This window comes from Dryobates pubescens, chromosome 8, assembly GCF_014839835.1.
Source record: "Dryobates pubescens isolate bDryPub1 chromosome 8, bDryPub1.pri, whole genome shotgun sequence".
NCBI lineage: Eukaryota > Metazoa > Chordata > Aves > Piciformes > Picidae > Dryobates > Dryobates pubescens.
The window spans coordinates 9,222,815-9,240,682 of NC_071619.1; the positions used below are offsets into that span (position 1 = coordinate 9,222,815).

A 17,868-nucleotide genomic window follows, 5' to 3' on the forward strand; every position below is an offset into this window, starting at 1 on the left:
GACTGAGAGAGTTGGGGCTGTTCAGTCTGGAGAAGAGAAGGCTCCGAGGTGACCTAATTGCGGCCTTCCAGTATCTGAAGGGGACCTACAAGAAGGCTGGGGAGGGACTTCTTAGGATCTCAGGTAGTGATAGGACTAGGGGGAATGGAATGAAGCTGGAGGTAGGGAGATTCAGGCTGGACATGAGGAGGAAGTTCTTCATCATGAGAGTGGTGAAGCTCTGGAATGGGTTGTCCAGGGAGGTTGTTGAGGCCCCATCCCTGGAGGTGTTTAAAACCAGGCAGGATGAGGCTCTGGCCAGCCCGATCTAGTGTGGGGTGTCCCTGCCCATGGCAGGGGGGTTGGAACTAGATGATCCTTGTGGTCCCATCCAACCCTGACTGATTCTATGATTCTATGATCAAGAAAAAAAAAAATAAGAAAAAATAAGAAAAAGTTGTCCTTTCTCATTTTGATGCTGTGAGTTTGTGAGAATCTGAACCAGTGTTATATTTTGTGCGTTGTGGTAAGTAGGTGAACGCTGTACTGATCTCTTAACTGAATTCCATGCATCATTTCAACAGCAAAGGATAAATAATTTGATATTTGAAGCTGTCCAAATAATTGATTTTTTTGATTGAGAAAAAATGCCTGTCTTTCATTTTCTGACCATCTTGGGAAAGCATACATCAGGAGGACTGAGGGTCAGCCAGGAGAATTATTTCAGTGCATGAATAAATTTGCTTGGGCTTGTTTTCTTCTTTCATAGGCTTTAAAAATTGTGACTAATGACATTTTTCAACCAAATCTTTCAGTGAGACAGAAACTGAAATTATGACACTCAGAAAACTTTGCATGCATAAAGCAACTGCTTTTTTTGTAGATGCCTTTGTATTTCAAATAGATTGTAATCTAGTTTTAAGGCAGATGAATGTACTTGGTACAAAACCCCACACCTTGACTTTTTCAAATGACAACCAATTTTATCAGAAACTCCAGATTTTTACTGTATCATATGATATATCTTAGGATCCTGGTAAGAGAGAAGAAATAAGAACTGTGTGGGGAAGTAAAATACAGTTTATTCTCTTTCCATGAATTTGAATTTTAAATTCTGACAAAAGGTCTTTCTTGGTGTTATGTGCTCCCATCCTTTACTCCACAGGAGATACTGATGCTTTCACACTAGGTCTCTAGCAGTAGGTTGGGACACAGCAATCCAGCTCATTAGCAGAATGGGATCTGCCCTTCCCTTTCCCAGAGTGACAGGATGATCCCCAGCCTGCAAGTGCAATGCTGTGTCCTCTGTGTGTTTGGTTTTAAATCTAAAGTACATATCAGCTAAGATGGCAGCTAATTTAAGAGAGGATGTGGTTGAATCACAAGGCAAGCCAGACACCACCATCCCTCTGGTGACAATATGCTCAAGGTGTTTTTCACAGCAACTCAAAGAATTTTTTTGCTACTCTTTTTTGTGTGTGATGTGGCTCTGAATAATGAGGATAGAGGAAAACAATGAAATTCCACCTAATCCCAAGGTTTTGTTTTTCTTGTTTATACCACCTGTTTTCAAGATGAATATACTTAATCTTTGTAAGTATCTGAAAAATTATTATATCCCAAAGATTCTGGGTTTGTTCACTTGTGCTGTGAGGTGATTAACTGAGGAGTAATTGTGTCCTGCAAGTTAGAGTCATCTGTCTTGGAGAGTTAATCAATTAGCTTTGAGGATGGCCTTGTGGTTAAAACTCAGGGATGACTCTCAGGAGAATCTTGATTCAGTTTTTAGGCCTATCTCAAATTTCCTTGGGCAACTCGTTTATTTTCTCTATGCCTCCCTTCCCCCTATATCTGTTTGTTCCCTCCCACATTTTGTTTGTCGTGTCTATATGGATTATAAGGATTTTAGGACAAAGATCCTTTTCTCGTATGGGAGAGGATTCATGCCACCTGCTAGCATGATAATTTAGCTGCCTAAGTGAGGTGTTTTGAATATATCTTCTGGAAGTGTTTCTCTTTGCTTCTTGCTATTGCAAATGAACAATTACTGTGACTCCCTCTAGGTTTATGAATGATGTCTAGTATTATTTCTGTGTTTATCATGCTTTACCCCACTCCTGACCTGGGACAGTCACTAATAATCTGTTTCATCTTTGTAATGCCATTGGAGATGGTTCAGGTGGGCTTTGCAGACAGCCAAGAATTGAGTTTGTGGGTATTTATGGGAAATTTTGGTAAGAACTGATGAGCTTTCTGAGAGTGGAGCATTATTATAGGAAGCAAGTAATGAACTCCAGCATGATTGTAAGAACCAGGGCAATGATCAGAGCAATGGGCTGTCTCACTGTCACTCATGCTTTATCTTCTGCCTAGCTTGTAAATGCTCCATGGCAGTTGTCTTTCCCTTGGTGTCTGTACAGCAGCTAGTGCAGCTGGGTACTAGGCGATGACAGGGAAGCCCAGAGTTGGTGGTTCTGATGCTAATAATGATTTCAGTAGTCTGTTGGTAGCAACAGGAAGGATAGAAACAATTGATGGGAATTCTGAAAAAACAAAGCTAAGATAGCTGTGTATGAGTTAAACTGTGGGAACTAGAGGGGGAACACAAAGGGACCAACAGTTTAATGGAACACAAACCAAAGTGGAAAAATATCTGTCGATGTATCCTTACATAGTTCAGATGAAAGGATAGGAAAGAGAATGCTGCTACAGTAAGGACATGAGATAACAAAGGGCAATAACTTTCAAGTGTTGGGCTAGCATGGTTTTGACACTGCACTCACTTATCACTAAACACTCCAACCAATAAGAAGGCATGCCATTAAAAATACCATCTCTACATAGGTGACCTGGCTTTTAATATTTGAGATATATATATTCCATTTCTGCATACTGTTTCTGAAATGAGACAAATCTGAAAGAAGGCCTCTGGTAGAACAAAGGTTTGAGTCTAACAAGATCTAATCTTTGTCAGAGTGGGGAGTTGTCTTGAGTTGCTGACATTAGCTACTGTCTTAAAAATGCCAGTATGGGCTCGGAGTATGTTAGTTTAAAAAATATGTTCTGTCTTTTCACAACATATAAAAATGTAAAAGGAAAGAATTCATGCTCTTGTAATGCTTTTCCACTTCCTGCATGCATGTCAGCTTGATTTGGTTTCCACTCCCTCCCTGTGCCCTCAGGCTGCTCCAGCGGCTGCCCTCGCAAGGCTGTCAGTTTGAGTTAGGCTGCTCAGTACTTTCCACCTGGCAAGTTGTGTTCCCTTCTGCACAACTCATGTCCCTTTTTCATGTCTCACATAAGTGAGAACTCCCATCCCACCCTACCACCTTCATTTGCCTTTGCCAAAAAAAACCCACCCTGTTCTCCACAGGGAGATTTTCAGTGTCATAAACACCTGCTATGAGACGGGAAGGGGTGGATATGTGGTCTTCCTCCAGTGACCTAGGGTGCTAGGTCTCCTCCAGAGGAAGCCTAGAAAACTTTGGGGGCAGCAGATCTAGCCTGTAGGCAGGTGATACAAGACAGAAATACCTGTCTTCTTAGAGCCTTAAGGTCTGGAAGGTGAGCTGTTTCTCATGCATAGCCTTTCCTGCTCATCTTGAAGAGCCATGGAAGCTGAAGCATGGGCTTTTCTGTGTTTGTGCTCCTGTATGATGTCCCACTCAACTGGGTCGATTTGCTATAAGTTTTCTTGCCAGTATTTTTCCACCTCCCCTCCCTTGGTATGTTTCATGAAACAGACTTAGTGAGGTTTGGAAGAAAAGAATACAAAAAGTTAAACCCAAGAGAAGGCAAAAAATGTCAGAAATTTTCAGCAATGATCACACTCCAGAATTTGAGGGAATTGTAATGGCAGCTTTGGAAATCTCCCTGTCCTACTGTCTTGTTGAGCTGATTTATTCTGTACCATTCTGGTCTTATCTGAGTACCTGGCATACAAAATCAATACCAAATAGTTGAGGTTTCCATGGATGTATTTGTATTGAAATCTCAAAGGTCACATCCAGATGGGGTGATGAAGCATTGTTTCAAACAACTTTTAAACAAACTCTTTCCAGTCCTGGTATTTCTTGTTATTACAGTGCAGAACAGAGTCATATGTCAAAACTATTCAGAGTCAAGAAATGGTATAACACTGTCTTCATTAAGTTGTTTCTTATGGCTAGTGGTGGCTCAGTACCTCTTTGATAGGGTTATCTTGCTTCTTGTTGCAGAGATAGCTTGAGCACTGCTGCTCTGAGAGTTGCTTCAGCATATCTGCAGCCTTGCTTGCATCCCATGAGAGCTAGGAGCTGGGGGGCTAGGCAGGCCTTAATCACCACCCACCCTTGCAAGCATGGTTGTCTCCTATGTAGTTGCAGCCTCAGAGATCTTGGCCTTGTGAGATGGCTTCAGCTTAGTAACAGGTTATGTTAGAAAATAATAACAAAGCTCTCACAATAAAACCAAGACAGTGGCCATGTCTTTCTAAGGGTGGCGAGTGCAGCAATTGGGAAGTACCTCAGAAAGACAATGTATTTGGAAGCCTGTAGGAACAGGAGCATATGTTGCATACTGTGTCTGATTTTTGCTTTTATTTACCCTTTCTCCATAGCCCTATTGCTCCCTTCATCTTCACCTGAAGGTCTCAGAGAATCCCTACACTTCAGGAAACATCGCCAGCCGAGACACTGCCCCCAGTATTATTGTAGCTTCAGGTATGAAACACTGAAAGATTGCCTATGCAAGATGTGCAGAAACTGACAAAACACTGAGTTTGTCATAGGTTAAGAGCTTGTTGAGTGGCTTGTGGAGTGTCACACCACCAATATTGGGAAGGAAGAGAGGTTATCAAATAGAAATCCATATGGACTTTCAACTTGACATGTGTTTTTATGGAAACTGGCCTTCAAGATGAGGAGAGCACTTCTAGACCTCTACTCCCACCAATATAAGATTCAAATCAGGGTATTTGCTCTGCATACGGAGCTGCATAGAGCTGTACAGATTCAATCATTTATCTGTTTTTCTCCCAACTGAATGTTGTTCCCTTCCCTTTCCCCTCTTCCCCTTCCATAACGGTGAAAGGTAAATAAATACATTTAGTCTCTTGATGTGCTAATTTGACTTTTTCTTAGAGTGTTGCATCACTAATCAATGTTCATCTTACAGGTAATGTAGGTGCTGAACTATCAGACAATAACATCAGCATGTTTGTTTCTTCTGATGCTGGGAATACTTGGAGACAGGTAAATGGCACAGAATCACGTGTTTAGAGAGTAATCCTAGGAAATCATAAAAGTAGATCCAAACTCTCAACTAATTTTTATTTCTTTTGGTTCAAGAGCAGCTTTTTTTACAAATCTTTGGAAAACTGATAAATTCCTCTTCTGAGGGCTAGAGAGATGCTCAAAGGAAAGTTCTTCCCAGAAAGAGAGATTGCCCTTTGGAATGGGCTGCCCAGGGAGGAGCTGGGGTCAATGTCTCTGAAGGTGTTTAAGAAAAGACTGGATGAGGCACTTAATCTGGTTGATTAGATAGGGTTGGGTGATCGGTTGGACCTGATGATCTCAGAGGTCTCTTCCAACCTAGTTGATTCTGTGATACTATGACTATGTCTTTAGACTTCATATAACAGAAAATTATTTTAGTAATTTTTCTCAGGGTCTGACTTCAGTTTAACCCTGGAGCAAAGTGAATAGAGTAAAATACAAATATTAAGGCGAGAGAATGTGTTGACTTTTACTGTGATGCATTCCTTGTACCAAACCAACCATTTTTCTCTTAGTCTCTGGTTATACTTTCCTGAGAATCAGGAAATACATGTGGGACTCATTTCACCTAAGCTGACTTGGACAAAGTTCAGTGCCTGTATAAACAGACTGTTTTGCCTTCTTCCTAAGATAATGGAGAGGATGACGACAATGCAGATCATGTTGTTCTGAAGCTATCCATCTCACCGTTAATTGTGGAAAGAAACTTGCTGACGAAATTGAGTTCCTAATATTTAGTGGAATCCCGCCTGCTGACAAAGCATTGCTATCCTTCAGTGTGTTCATCCTCAGAACAGGAAGTTCTATTATTCCTGTTTTCTGGATGGGATACCTAGTCATATAGAGAGAGAGGAAGACACTTTACAGATTGGCAAATGCTGCTTTGTAAACTGGAGAGCAGATGCTTGCAGAATGCTCCTACAAAAAAAAGACAAAGGAAAAGAAAATACCTTTAGACATTTGGTATTCCACGAATCTAATTATTTTACAGTGTTTGACGAGCCCTCATTTTTCCACCTGCATTGCTTGTGTGAGATATAGGGCCAGAGGTATGCAAATACATGACTCACAGAATCACAGCCTGTTAGGGGTTGGAAGGGACCCCAAGAGATCATCAAGTCCAAACACTCTGCCAAAGCAGGAACATTTAGGGCAGGATGCACAGGGACACATCCAGGCAGGTTGTGAAAGTCTACACAGAAAGAGACTCCACAACCTCTCTGGGCAGCCTGCTCCAGTGCTGTCATCCTCACCATAGTTCTTCTTTCAACAAAAAACTGTCATTGAATAGAGGGAAATTGTTGATCCTTGCTAAAATCCATGGTTTTAACTTTCTATCAGGCAGAGGCAGGATGTATTTTCCAAGGACCTGATAAAATAAAACCAAGGAACTGCCTCTATATAGAATGTCTTCCTCTACTCTGTAAATTCCTTAGCACATACCTGTCCTGTGGTGTGATTGTTCTATGGCATTTGCATGACAATAAGGAAAATATATTTAAATTTATACTTTTTTTTGTGCTCAGATCTTTGAGGAAGAGCACAGTGTTCTGTACCTGGATCAAGGTGGAGTACTGGTCGCCATGAAACACACCTCTCTGCCTATTAGACATCTCTGGTAATGGCTCTGTGCTAAATGTCTTCTGACCTTTTCATGTGCCAGGAAGCAGTCAGTTAGGTTGGATCTAGAGTTTTCTGTAGCTACAATCCAGTAAAGATACTGGCAAACATTAACTCAGATAAAGCTAAGAACTCCTGGGAATTCCAGTTTACATAGTTTCAACTTGGCCAGATCTGAGATATGGTCAATGTAAACCTGCAACTTTCCTGTTTTACCACAACTTGCCTTTTGGATTTGGTTATTATATCTCTGGATTATGGTGTTGTCTCTTGCTAGGTTACAAAAGTACTCTCCATGTTCAAAATATTGATGAACTTGTCTTCTGTGAAACAGACTGCGCTTATGAAGTGGGTTCAGGGTATATACAGCCAATATGGCAAAAGTGTCCCTTCTGTCACTGTCATGTCATATCTGTGTCCAGTTCTGAGCCCCTCAGTTTAGGAAAGATGTTGAGTTGCTGGAACATGTCCAGAGAAGGGCAACAAAGCTGGGGAGGGGTCTGGAGCACAAGCCCTATGAGGAGAGGCTGAGGAAGCTGGGGTTGCTTAGCCTGGAGAAGAAGAGGCTCAGGGGAGACCTTATTGTTGTCTACAACTACCTGAAGGGAGGTTGTAGCCAGGTGGGGGTTGGTCTCTTCTCCCAGGCAACCAGCACCAGAACAAGAGGACAGTCTGAAGCTGCACCAGGGGAAGATTAGACTAGATGTTAGGAAAAAATTCTTCCCAGAAAGAGTGATTGGCCATTGGAATGGGCTGCCCAGGGAGGTGATGGAGTCACCATCACTGGAGGTGCTTAGGGAGAGACTGGATGGGGTGCTTGGTGCCATGGTTTAGTTGATTAGATAGTGTTGGGTGATAGGTTGGACTCGATCTCAAAGGTATTTTCCAATCTGGTTAATTCTATTCTAGTCTGTTCTAGTCTAGTCTAGTCTATCTGAAACACATAGACCCAAGTCTTAAGAAGCAATGAATCATTGCAAGCTTTCACTTAGGCTCACCACAGGGAAGACTGCTGGTTGAAGCAGCAAAAGTCCTGTGCTCCAGAAGTCTAATGTCTTACGCTGGTGACCCAAAAATAAGATGTTCAAAGTCACTTTTTAAATTTATATTTTAATCCTAGCCTTAGGATACATTTTTCCCTTAAAGCATCAATCTCTTAACACATTTCTACCATTGAAGTATTGGACATGGGTTACTGGTATGATGCCAAGCAAGCTTGATTAATGCTTTGATTTATGATACTTTAAAAATCGTTATTTAAAGAACAAAAAATGCAGTATCCAAGAACACTGCTTCCCTCTTCTTCATAGTGCTTGGATTGGACTAGACAGTCTGAAGTCAATTAGGAGGGTAAGGAAAGAAGACACTAATTCTGCTTTCTCTACTAGGTTAAGTTTTGATGAAGGAAGATCTTGGAGCAAGTATAGCTTCACATCCCTCCCACTCTTTGTAGATGGAGTTTTAGGGGAACCTGGAGAGGAAACACTCATCATGACGTGAGTGAGCCATCATGCCACTGTTAATGGGAACTGCACCATAAATATGTTATGAGGGTTGCTGGGGACCAAACCAAGTGTGAAGCTGGGAGTAGGCAGTCTTCTGTTGCTAAATTGTCAATGTTTATTTATGATACAATTGAAAGAATGACAACGTGGCTCCTTGCAAGCTGCAAAAACATTATCACTTAGCTTATCAGCATGAAACCTGTCTCCTCAGATTGAATGTGTTCCAAAGCAGAATTACTCGTGACAAATGAATATATGAAAGAAAAACTGGTGGGGTGCTTTAATAACTCTGCTTTTGCTGCTACTTCTTTCTTTTTCCTTTTTTTTTTTTTTTTTTTTTTCCCCCCTTAACTGAGACAGAAAAATGAAGACATTCTTTTGTGAAAAATGAATGACAAAATGTTGCCTGGAGGCTGACTCATGAAAAATTATGATAGTTTCAATGTGCTATGCTGAGTTCTGCACGATGCATAAATCTGGACTCACCCTGCCAGAAACTGTGACATTTTACCTGAGATAGATTTGCAAGAAAACAGAGAAAAATTCAGTTTCTGTCTGTAAAAAATGAACTGACCTGTAATAAACAGAATATGTGGCTTGGAAGCTAACTTGATTTAACAGAGATGTATGAGGAATGTTCCTTTCAGAATCGGATTTTAATGTGTGTGGGATTCCCAAAGCTTATAATTGAGATATCAAACTTACATGGGTATAACTGTCTCCAGCCCCATGTCAACTCTTCTCTGTGCAGTCATTCTGGGGATTGACATAAGTGGGAGGATCTTGATCCACAGAATAAAACCTACATGCAGTTCTAGATAATTAGCAGCCTAAGTTTCATTTTCATTATGTTAGTCAAGTGAAAATCTGTAAGACTGGGACTCTTAAAGCAATGACTCTCTGCTGGAAATCTGTGGGTGACTGTACCTCTGTAACTACCAGGTTCCATCTGCTGCTACCTTTTGCTGAATACTCTTTCTGCTGTGTTCTGTAGAGTGTTTGGCCATTTCAGCCACCGCTCAGAGTGGCAGCTGGTGAAAATAGACTACAAGTCTATTTTTGATCGGAGGTGTGCAGAAGAGGACTACAGGCCTTGGCAACTCCATAGCCAGGTGAGGAGCAAGGAGGCTGGGGATCTGACCTAGAGTAACTAATTATCCTACAGTTAAAGATCAGCATGATCTTTCCCTGTTAGATTGGTGTATTAGATTGTTCTTTACTGGATGGATCTGTTAATTACATAGATGTGTTGACCTCAGATTACACTCTAAAAGCCTTGAAGGGTGAAGAGCTGCTATTTGGGTTTCACTCTCACTGCAGGCAGCTATCTCAGGCCACAGCTGAAAAATGCAACAACAACAGAAGCACTTCCACTGAGGCAGCCCTGACCTCCTTAACTCTTACATCTCCCATCCAATTTCCCTGTCCTTACCTCCTTTCTTCTCCTTCATCCTTCAGTGTGCTCAGAGCCAGTATCTTAAGACCCTTCTAGTTGCTTTCACAATTGTTTTCCCAAATTCCCACCCTCTTATCCTTATTTCTCACTGACTTGGTTTCACCTTCTGTGTCTCTCAGCAGTGGTACACCTGCTGTAGGAGTCAGGCACTGAGCCCCCTGTCCCCTGCACCTTGTATGCAGCTGCTACATCACTCTTAAGAACCATTGCTTAAGTGTCAGCAAAACAACGTGGTTCACATGGTGCCTGTGCCTGCCTTGAGGCACCTTCCCAGCTCTGCCAAGTTTATGGCCCAAATTCTATGGTTATATAAACACCACAGGCTCCACTGAAGTCTAAAGCAAAATACCCATTTGTATCACTAAAGGTTGTCTTTCTGTATATATCTTGCTGGACAAGAATTTAATAATGAAGATGAAGAGAAAGTAGCTTTACTCAGACTAGCTGCTCACACAAGGCACAACTACACACTAAAAATACTGGTTCTGACTTAGATTTTTAGATTCTGAAAATCACTACAGCTTCTTTGAAATTCAGTAAGCCAGAATATTTTAAACCTCTTGCTATTCAGTCCCTTCTGATTCGTGGGCAAATCAGAACCATGGAAAGTTTCTCTTCCTACAGCAATTTTAATGCCATGAAAGGTAACAAGTAAGACCCCACTGTATTTTGGCTTTTTACTTTCTTGTGCTTGCCTAAGCAAAAAATGCCAAGCGTTTTGCCATATAGCTTTGAAGATGTTGACTTTTGGAGCTTGCAGAACTATTTTTAGGAAGGCTGCTGTGGACTCTGCCTTTTAAGTTGCTTTCCATTGAGGTTCCCTAAATAGAAATATTTAGCAGCATGCTGAAGATAGGAGTGGAAAAAAATCAAGAAAGTTTTAGCATTCACATAACAAGTCAAACTGTAAAACTTGAATTTGTAATCCTTGGAAAGTAGTTACATATACACATATTACTAATTTCTACTGAATAAAATTATTGCCAAAGAGATCAGACCAGAGAAATAGACTTCTTCTGTGTCTTAGACTGTATAAGGAGCAGACTGTGTTTTCAGTTGCTGTGAAACCTAATCCGTAAATGAGAAGTGGAGCTGGATCAATTGTTCATTGGCTTTGGAACAGATTCAGAACTGAGTCCAATACATAAGGAACCCTAGATCATTTCTTAGTGAGTATTGGAAAAGCTGGTTTAGTTCTAGTTAAAGCTTCAGTGGTTTTAATTAGCTCCAGTGTACTGACATGGCATTTGACTTCCTATCCTCATTGCTTGAGTCACAGCTCCTGTTGCACAGGCTTGAAAAGTCTGGGTGATACAAATAGGCTGCTGGTTGTCAGAGAAAGCTTTTGTTTTGTTTTGTTTTATTTTATTTCCAGGGAGAAGCTTGCATCATGGGAGCAAAAAGGATCTACAGGAAGCGCAAGTCAGACAAGAAATGCATGCAAGGAAAATATGCTGGGGGCATGACTTCGGAGCCGTGCGTGTGCACAGAGGCAGACTTTGACTGGTAAGCAAAGAGCACAAGAGCTGTGTGCTTTCTATCACATCAGTGCAGGGCTACTAGAGATGCTGTAGGCTTAAAAAGAGTAGAAATTAGTAAACATGCAGGTAGCCACAGAGACTGCTCCCCAATAGTGCAAGTATGTCAAAAGAAGGAAAGGTAGGATAAATATCTGTAATCTGCTAAGGCTCCCACAAAACTGATTCTAGGCAGACCATTTTCACAGAGTCACACAGAATCACAGAATTTCAGGGGCTGGAAGGGACCTTGAAAGCTCATCCAGTCCAACCCCACTGCCAGAGCAGGACCACCTACGCCAGATTACACAGGAATGCATCCAGGGGAGTTTTGAATATCTCCAGAGAGGGAGACTCCACAGCCTCCCTGGGCAGCCTGTTCCAGTGCCCTGTCACCTCACAGTGATTTTTTTTCCCCCTCATATTTACGTGAAGCTTCCTATGACTTAACTTCCACCCATTGCCCCTTGTCCTGTCATTGGGCACCACCGAGAAGTGCCTGGCTCCATCTTCTCTGGACTCACCCTTTACATATTTATAAACATTGATGATTTTCTAGGTCACATCCAAGCTCTGTGCAGCATTGAGATAAAAGGTCTAATTAGCACATCTCACCTCAGCAGTGACCTGGGGTGACAGCGAAAGTAGTGTGTAAGACAAATATAGTGTGTCTGAAAAACAAAATAAATTCTTCAGACATACACACATGAACACATATATATGTATAAAAGTAAATATATTCTTCGGCAAACTAGGCCTCCAGCTTCTGGAAATCAAGTGTATAGGGAATTCCTGGATCATGTGATATATACAGACCATCATGTCTGATAGTTTCCAACAGACATTGCCTTCTTCTGAAGGCTTCTCTTCTCTGCAATATGCCGTGGAAAACAAGAGTTCATTGGTGACTTATGAAGGGTGTCATAAAATGTTCAGCTTCTAGCTTCACTTCAAGATTTGGATGATAGGTTGGACACGATGATTTCTCTTCCAAGTTGGTCTATTCTATTCTATTTTATTCTATTCTATTTCTGCTGACTTATAGCAGTTTGCACAGAAAAGGCAGGGAAAGACACTATTGAAATCTCTCCATCACCTGTGTTCTCCTAGTCTGAAACAGTCTCAAGTACCTTAGAAGAGAGAAATGGTGGCTCTTTGGCAGTGCTGATAAACCACCTTTGTGCCTCACCCCTCTATATGCCATGTTATTAATTAACTGTACACAGAATCTGTATCCTGAAGAGGTTAGTCTCCTAAATATTTGCTGCATGAATTTATTCCAGGACCATGGAAATTGACAGCATTTCCCTTCTCACTCTCCCATAACTATAGTTAGGGAGAAGATATATCAGTTTTGTGTGTAGTTCATCATTTAGATGTCAAAAGGTTCTGGATTTCAATCACTCAACATATCTCCAGCAATGTAAAAAAAGATAGCAGACAACAACAAACAAAACCAAAAATACCCCCACAAAACAAGCAAACAAACAAACAAACCCCAACCAACCAAAATCCCAACCCAAACCAAAATAAAACAAAAACCCAAAGGAATAAAAAGGCAAAACCCCCCACCCAAACTCCATGGCTAAGAATAAAGATTTTGACCCTCTTGTAGTGTGCAGTACAAAGCTGTGCCAAGCTTATACCAAAGCTCAGGAAAACTGATGGAATAAACAGTGGTTAAACCCTTTACACTCATAAGGGATGCACACTCATGAAACACTTCTGACAAAAATACACTTTCTTTCCTTCCAGAACTTCTCTGTCTCTGAGAATGTGTTTTCATTTCATTAAAATTGATTGCGTGGTTTACTGCTATAAAACTTTGTTGGTAGGAACAGAACAAAAGTACCATGGTGACATTTGCTGGGGGAAATGTGCTTTTATTTCTTTAACGTTCACTGCGAGGAAACTTTCTCCAAAACGTCTCAAGGAGAAAGCTTGAATGGTTGAGGCTGTATGACAGACTCTCACAGTTCACACACAACCACCAGATCCCTCAAATCTGTTGGAAGAGGCAGAATTAGAGAAAGTCAGGTCATTAAAAGTAGCCTAAGAAATGTACCCTTAAAAATACTGCAGGTCTCTGTGTTAAGCTGACTGAGAGAAAATCTTCCTGACCTAGGAGAGCCTTTCTCTTTCTGATGGAATCAGATTTGGTTTCAAGCAGACTGTCGTGATCCCCTCCAGTTCTTTCTGAGCTCTTGTTATTCCTACAGTCCTCAGAACTGGATTCTCACTTTATTCATTTCAGCTTCCTTCCCCTCTGCCTCTGAGGAAAAGAACAACAACACTGAAACATTGCTTTAAGCATCCAGTTCAGAAATGTTTACCAGCAATATTCATTGCTTCTTTATCTATTTAATACAGTCAGGAGCATAGTTTTACATAGATGGACACAAAAGCTACAGGGAACCAAAGACAAAGTTTTACTGAAGGAGAAAAGAGATGGCAAGAAAAAAAGCAATTTTGCTGGCTCTACTGAATTTCTTAGCCCAGTTTTATCGTGTTGAGAAAGGCAAATCTGCTGCTGTGCCATGGCTTTCAGTGCCTGCCTTGTTGAATACTGCATTAGGCTTTCCTGCCGATGCAACCTGCAAAAGCTGGTCCAAAGAAGCTTTTGGAGGAAAATTGGTGAATGAATTCTTTCTGTGGAAAAATGTCCTACTTGGGGTCCTTCCTGCACAAGGAAGGAGCACTTTCATCATTCTCACTCATGACATCTCAGCGGTGCTTTTGAATTCTCTATTTCTCGGCTCTTAATTGAAGGACATTGAAGGGGACATGTATGCTCCAGGCAGGGAGAAGCTCCCTATCTATCTGCATTTGATTTTGCAATCTTTTGGTCAGCTTTTCATATTAACATCAATGCTTGCAGAACCCAGACAGATATAGAATTAAAGAAAACAACAACCCCTGCCCCAGTCAGAGTAAGGCTTTCTTTGCTCTTTAAACACTGAGTGTGTATGGGGAAGATTTCATTATCTAAGCTTGTCAGAGCTCGGAGTGAAAAATTGTATCTGTGCGGTCAGGTAAAGTGGGTGGAAAAGAAAGGTTATTGTTGTTAATACTGTGAATGCTTTTTTTTTTTATCAGTTCAGTGGAAATAAATGTGAGTTATAGAAGACATAAAGATTTTATAATGTTGGGGTCTTTTTTCTCTTGGTAATATCAAAGAACTCCAGGTTCATTTCAAATCTGTATTCAGCCCACGGTAGTTCTTTCTCAGAGAAAGGGCACATTTGTTTATTGTTTTACACAGCAACAAAACTGAGTGACATTAGAAATTACTGTAGTTTCTCCAGCCTTCGGAGTCTGTACTCTTCTGACAGGAGACATCTCTTATCATGGGCTAGAACCAAACCTAGCTGGGGACCGGGCTGAAGCGGCAGGCGTTCATTCTCCGTGCAGGGGCTGAGGCTCACAGCCAGAGGGCAATAGTGCTTCAGGAATAGGGATGAGTGAAAACGTGCTCAAGCCCTCGGCAAGTCTGTCCTAGCAACGGCCTAGAAACGAGAGTGTCCTTCTTCATTTAATTGATTTGGGTAAATGGATGACACCGTTACTTGTGTGTTATTAAAGCATTAATTTACCCGGTTTCCTTACGTTGTGTTCCTTCCTGCCATTGGAGCATTATTACGGCAATATCTCTGAAGCAGAAACACCTTCTAGACACAGATGGAAATCTTTGGTGGTGTTCATCCTTCAGCTACCTGTCTCCCTGGTCCTTTAATAGAATCTTTGAGCAGAGTGTCTCACTGTCAGTCCTCGCTTTGAACCTACTATCATTAATACTGAGGGCTTTTTCTGTCAGTGTCCCTGTATCACAGACCTTTGTGAGAGGCATGAGTCTGCTGATACTGATGCTCGTGGCTTTGGATTGCTAGACAGGAACAAAGGAGCCTTAGTGTAATTGAGAATCAGGTCTATTTATTTCACTGATGATAGCAGAAAGGATTTGGCTAGCTCTGTGTTCTATTGTGTGGCACTTAAATCACAGCCCCGCCTGCTAGATTTAGCTCCTATGCTAAAATGTCAGAATCCTGTGTCATGAGAAGCTGTGCTGACAAACCATGGGGAGCCAGAAGGCAGATACTCAATGTGATTAGAGTCTGTTGGCTTCTTGTGCTCCCACTCATCAGTTCAGACTGTCATGCAGGTGCCAGTTCTGAAACACGCATACATTTTCCCTTTGGTTAACTAACCCTTAGGTTAACTACCTTAGCTTTATCATTGAGCTAGGCTTGGTTAACTAAAGAATAGCAGGTTTTAATTAATTTTTAGTACATTTTGAATGCTTGTGGAAAATGCTGATTCACTACCTGAAGTCTATGAGACATCTGTACATCTTTAGGGGCCTAGATAGTCACCAGGCATAGATTTACTGGATGCATTCTTAGGATTTTAGTTTCTCTGTTAACATAAGCTGGTATAGTTTGATTTTAAATACTGTGATGCAGTAATAATTACCAGCTGAATCCATCCTTCTATGAGATAAATCCCATGTCAGATCCTAGGAAGCAAGAACAGCTCCTCTTTAACACAAATCTACATTTTCATCATAGTTCAATATTGGACAATGATATTCCATGAATATAAAGGTGGTAAAACTTCTCCACAGGAGGTTTGGGTTTTTTTTCCCCACAAGGGCTTTTGGAAAATGAAGGACAAAGGTGACCATAATTACAGATAACCTCAGTTCCACCCCATTAAATGTCTGAACAGTTTGCAAAGTAGCATGTCCACTTTCTGGCATAGTTGAATATAATGTGAAGCTACCAGTGTTAAGGAAGTCCTGTGTTTACATGTTGATTTGTAGAAGATCTGACCATGACAAAGATTCATCTGACTTTACTGCTTATTTATATACCTTAAAAGAGTAGGAATTTAATAATTCCATGTAGATTTACAGTTCTTCCATAACAGTATGTTTGTAAGGTCTGTATTCAAACTGCAAACTTCCTTAAGGGATTTCTTTTTGTTTGATTATTACCCATACTGCAGGTAATCTTAGACAAGGGAACTTGCCAGAATCTTTGAGCAGGGATACAGAACTTCTGGAATGAATTTGGATTTATCTGTAATTACAGAGAAGGGCTTGCAACCCTACCTGATCAAGACAAATAGGAGTCCAGTTTAAACCAATAAAAGTGGCCAGCACAGAAGCATCGTGAGTGAGAGCCACAAGATAGGCTGCTTCACGCTGATGAAACAATCACTGCTCCTAAATGCTTCACTCTTTTTTTTTTTCCCCTTTTTTTGTTTTCCTTTTTTTTTTTTATTTTTAAGTACATGATCTATTTTACCTGGGTTCCTTTCAGGCAGGAGCAAAATATCATCAATATATGCAAATTCCAGTTCTCAGTAACCAGGCAATGACTCGACGAGCTGATTGCAGTCTAAAGCTGATGCCTTCCCTGTCTCCAGATTTTGCTACTGGCTCGTGCTATGGCAATCCAATTGATGCTAATGCTTGTTGATTGCTACAAAGCCTGTTGTGCCAAATTGTAGGCAGCAATTTATTGTCAGCATCAGTGTTCTGCGTGCACCAGCCTGTAGCCAAGGAATTCATTAGATTCCAGAGCTGTGGAGGTGAACGAGCGGCTGGTGCATCTGTAGAGAGATGTGGAACAGCAATTCATGTCATTTACTGGGATGGTATTTCTGTAGGGCCTTAATGAGCCAGGCCATTTGCAAGCCTGAAAACAACACTGAAACTTCTGTGCTTCGAACTGTTTCTGCTGTGGAAAATCCTATGACTTCATTCTCTTGGCTTTGGGAAATACGCTCCAAGTATAGGCAAACCTAGCTAAGTCAGGCTTGGCTAGTCCAGATGTATGGGTAGTAACAGGATTCAAAATTATGGCACATGTCTAGACTCATGTATAGTATGAAATCCCAGACTGATATACTGCATCAAATTGGACTGTGGGTAGCAGTCCCCTCTGAGGGAGATGTCACTGTATTGTTTTGTTTTGTTTTCACCTAACTGATTACAGAACACTGTGTGTGTACAGTGTTACAGCTTTTTAATTAGAGTGACACATGATAACTGAGGAATACAGCACTGCAGAGTGTTGACAAATGAATTACTAAAATACAGGAGTCCCACTTGCATGTAAATATTTGTTTTCTCTAAGCAAATCAGAATGGTGTTATTCTTCATTATAAAGTGTATTCTGCAGCTATAGTGTTCCTAGTCCAACAAGGATGATTAGAGAAGCACATGGCAGCGGGAGAATAGGCTGGCTTATGCTTCCAAAGCAATTAAGCACTATCCAGTCACTAGCATCTGAGTAAATAGACTGATGAAAATTCAATCAAAAAAAATGAGGAAAAGACCATTTAGGTCATCTGCTTCATTGCTGTTTCCTAGAGTATGTTCTCAATTACTTATTGTAGATGTCCCAAGCACCACAGCTGCCAAAATGTTCCTTTGGAACAGTTGTACAGCCTAATGGACATTTAGGAGTTTTCCCAAGTGATATGCAGCTTTAACTTTCTTTTGCTTATTGTCACCTTTTTAATTTCTCCTT

At 41.0% G+C, this 17,868-nt stretch overlaps 1 protein-coding gene across 3 annotated transcripts in view; it reads left to right on the forward strand.

The window, feature by feature from the left end:
* SORCS1 (sortilin related VPS10 domain containing receptor 1) overlaps window positions 1-17,868 on the forward strand; it is a 320,163-nt gene that overhangs the window by 258,001 nt on the left and 44,294 nt on the right. For all 3 annotated transcript variants that reach the window (XM_054163380.1, XM_054163381.1, XM_054163383.1), the window contains exons 11-16: window positions 4,577-4,679; window positions 5,134-5,210; window positions 6,761-6,852; window positions 8,243-8,350; window positions 9,354-9,471; window positions 11,191-11,321. In XM_054163380.1, coding sequence (XP_054019355.1) covers window positions 4,577-4,679; window positions 5,134-5,210; window positions 6,761-6,852; window positions 8,243-8,350; window positions 9,354-9,471; window positions 11,191-11,321 — 629 coding nt within the window. The remainder of the gene's footprint in view (window positions 1-4,576; window positions 4,680-5,133; window positions 5,211-6,760; window positions 6,853-8,242; window positions 8,351-9,353; window positions 9,472-11,190; window positions 11,322-17,868) is intronic.